A 3,368-nucleotide genomic window follows, 5' to 3' on the forward strand; every position below is an offset into this window, starting at 1 on the left:
CATACAAATTACAATTCAATTTTTGTTTTCTCTAGAAATGAGTTGGGAGAATCGAAAGCTGAACCTCAAGTTATCGTTGGAAATCCAGGAGAAAATCATTCAACAACACAGCCACCAATCCAATCAACAACTCCTTCTCTGGAATACACAACAGTAATGATAACAACACCACTAACCGAAGCAACAACACAATCATCATCTGGTATATCAACGACCTACGAACCTACCTATCCTCCGACTTACGAGCCAACTTATCGCCCCACTTATCGTCCGACCTATGTACCGCCTTCTTCAACTTATGGTCCGACTTACGAACCAACTTATCGCCCCACTTATCGTCCGACCTATGTACCTCCTTCTTCAACTTACAGCCCAACTTACGAGCCAACTTATCGCCCCACTCATCGTCCGACCTATGTACCTCCTTCTTCAACTTACCGCCCAGCTTACAAACCAACTAACAGACCTACAACAAATCCGCCGAACGTAACAACAATACAACCACCACCAATATATGAACCGGAAATAAACTATTTCAAATGCCACGATAATCAAGCAGACATTTCATGGATACCACGCGGTAATACTGAAAATATTGTATATTACACGATTGAGCACAGCACTTCATTCAAACCATACGTTTGGAGTATTTTCGTTGATAAAACTGATGCAAATTTCCATGTGATTTCATTGAGTCCTGGTACTACCTATACCTTCCGTGTGATTGCAACAGATAAAAATGGAAAATTCAGTCAATCAAGTGAAACTGAAATGTGTTCAACCAAACCAGATGCTCCATATACAAATCCAACCAATGTGTACGTTAAAAGTGCATCATCAAACTATTTACTCGTCTCATGGAAACCAATGGCACAATCGATACACAACGGTCCAGGATTCTTCTATCGCATATACTATAGACAGGCTGGACTAGGCTGGATTCGACCATGGAATCAGGAAACTGTCACTGATTGGAAGCAAGACAAATATCTATTAAAGTATTCATCTTCTCTTAAGTGGGAAATAAAAGTTGTGGCTGTTAATAAAGTTGGCGAATCCAAAGTCAAACCTATAGTCATTACAATTTAACAAAATGTTAAATTAGTAGTAAATCCTCTTGTATTTCAAAAAATAACAATTAAAATATTATCACGAATGTATTTACCTTTTTTTAGTTCATGATAAGAAGAAATTTTTCCGCTTAGAAAAGATTATTTTGTCTTTCTTACGTTTTAGACGTAATCGATGCGGTAATTTACACAGAAAATTTAACACAGCATAAAATGCTTTCAAATCCATAGACAGATTTCACAGTCGGTATTCTTTTCCCTTTTCAAGCTTGAAAACACAAAATACCGTCACAAAACTCATAATCAAATCACAATCAATCAAATAATTTTTGAACCATGACTGGTGATACTTGAATTCACGGTAATAAAATATTCACGGATCTATCTACCATACACACAAGAGATAAACCCCACAAATTATTTTAGAATTCCTATTAAAAAATGAATTTGTTAGGTTTCCTTATAAAATCGCAATATTTTAACAGGAATCCTAATAAATTGGCGCGCTTAAACGTCAAATCCAACCTCACTGTGTTGAAACAAAATATATTTTATTATTTAAAGGTTTCCTAATAAAATGTTGCCATATTAGAAGGAAACCTTACAAATTAATCTTTTAATAGGAATCCTAAAATGATTTGTCAGGTTTATTTTTTGTGTGTAATATACCTGAAACAAAAAAATAACAAATGACGTCGAAATCAAAATCTCTTTACTATATGGTGCTGTTATTTTGATTAACGGTCAATCGTGCAATCTTTTCGTTTGATTTGATATGATTGAAGTAGATGATTTTGAGAAAGCGTCGAAAATTAATCAGACTTAAGTCACTTTGGCAGATCTTTTTTAATGATGACTTTCCTTTATTTAATGAGTTCCGATCGATGTCTCGTTATCAAGGATTTGGAAGACATTTCTCGGGTTAGTCAAGTTTTCCGCACAGTAACGAAAATCGATTTAAAATTATTTCAATGCTGTTTCGTTATTCTTGTTGTGAATATGTTGAAAAAATCTGTCATTGAACATTAATCTCATTTTTGGGAAGGTTTGCGCACAAAATATAAGACAATCCAAAGGGTCGATTTGTTACATTGTTACTATTTCATCGGATGGCTTCTCCAAAGTGAATGATTAGATAGCACTTGTTATTTGTGACACATTCTGACTTGGTTCCTCTTGAGAAAAATGTAAATTGAAAAAGATAATCAATAAAAAATAAATTGATTTGCTGAATTATACTTTCATTAGAACATTGACAAAAACAGATTTGAATAATCGATTGTATGACTCAATTATTAATTTAAACATCGCGTGATGAAATAGGAAATTGCAAATTTATAAAGACATTCCTCATCCAATTTCTTTCAATTCAATCATTATTCGTTGGACCTAATCTAACGACAATGACCAACATTTTCTTCAGATAAAATTTCGCTTTTTCACATTTCAAAACCCATTGTTGCCCAATTGATTTCAATCGCAACAAAATACCCGAAAAACAATTCAATCTTAGAAGATAAGCTAAAATATTTATGTTGAGAAGAGCATTTTTTTCAAAACGCTGATTTTAACGTGGAGTAATAAATTGTTACTTTGACACAAGTTTATCGTAGTTATTTCGCAATTTCGTAGTTTTAGATCGATATTAAAGTTAACAGTGATCATTCAACAACCAATCGATGAATTTCCGAATGGAATATTGTCTTCATACTTCAAGTACTATTTGTGAGTAATACGAATTAATGGCGATTACATGATGTTGACCAAAAATCCAAGTACTTCAAATGAGATTAGATTCATCAATGTTTAATATCACAAAATATAAAATACGTCGCATTTGTCAAAATACTCCAGATTCATTGCAGCATTTGCCACGTTTGCTTAAAACTGTTCAATACTTTTCTTTCTAAGTGGATGAAAATTAGACTGAAATAAGTGTTCATTGGATTTCAAGTGAATTGTGAAATTGTATTCAAAATGTGGTCAATTCGACTGCATACATTATTTTTGATTGCGCTTGCATTTCATCAAGTTCAAATCCACGGTATGTGTCGTCATTCTGATTGCTTTAGAAGAAACAAAACCATTTTGCTTTAAAGGAGAATCATTTTGCACAAGAAACTTTAAATCACGAATTTTATTGACAAAGTATTTAAATTTTCCATAAATTCACAGCCACCGATTTAAGTCAAAGTTTTGCAACGCAACCACCAACAACAATTGGTCCAGAAATTCCAACAGAAGCGCCAGGAATAGAAAATTTCAAATGTGGCGAAAAAGAGGCTATGATTATATGGA

The 3,368-nt window shown here is 33.4% G+C and overlaps 1 protein-coding gene across 1 annotated transcript; it reads left to right on the forward strand.

The window, feature by feature from the left end:
* The first annotated feature begins 10 nt into the window (after nt 1-10).
* Nucleotides 11-1,160, forward strand: LOC116351169 (neuroglian-like). Its single transcript, XM_031783252.1, has one exon. It carries the CDS (start codon nt 157-159, stop codon nt 1,087-1,089), a length of 933 nt encoding a protein of 310 aa, XP_031639112.1. The 5' UTR covers nt 11-156; the 3' UTR covers nt 1,090-1,160.
* Nucleotides 1,161-3,368: the final 2,208 nt, after the last annotated feature.

This window comes from Contarinia nasturtii, unplaced genomic scaffold (genome assembly GCF_009176525.2).
Source record: "Contarinia nasturtii isolate CC-2019 unplaced genomic scaffold, AAFC_CNas_1.1 Cnas_scaffold_4776, whole genome shotgun sequence".
NCBI lineage: Eukaryota > Metazoa > Arthropoda > Insecta > Diptera > Cecidomyiidae > Contarinia > Contarinia nasturtii.

Bases quoted from the DNA above. Each gene is read 5' to 3' on its own strand.
- LOC116351169 (XM_031783252.1), top strand. From the start codon at position 157: ATGATAACAACACCACTAACCGAAGCAACAACACAATCATCATCTGGT.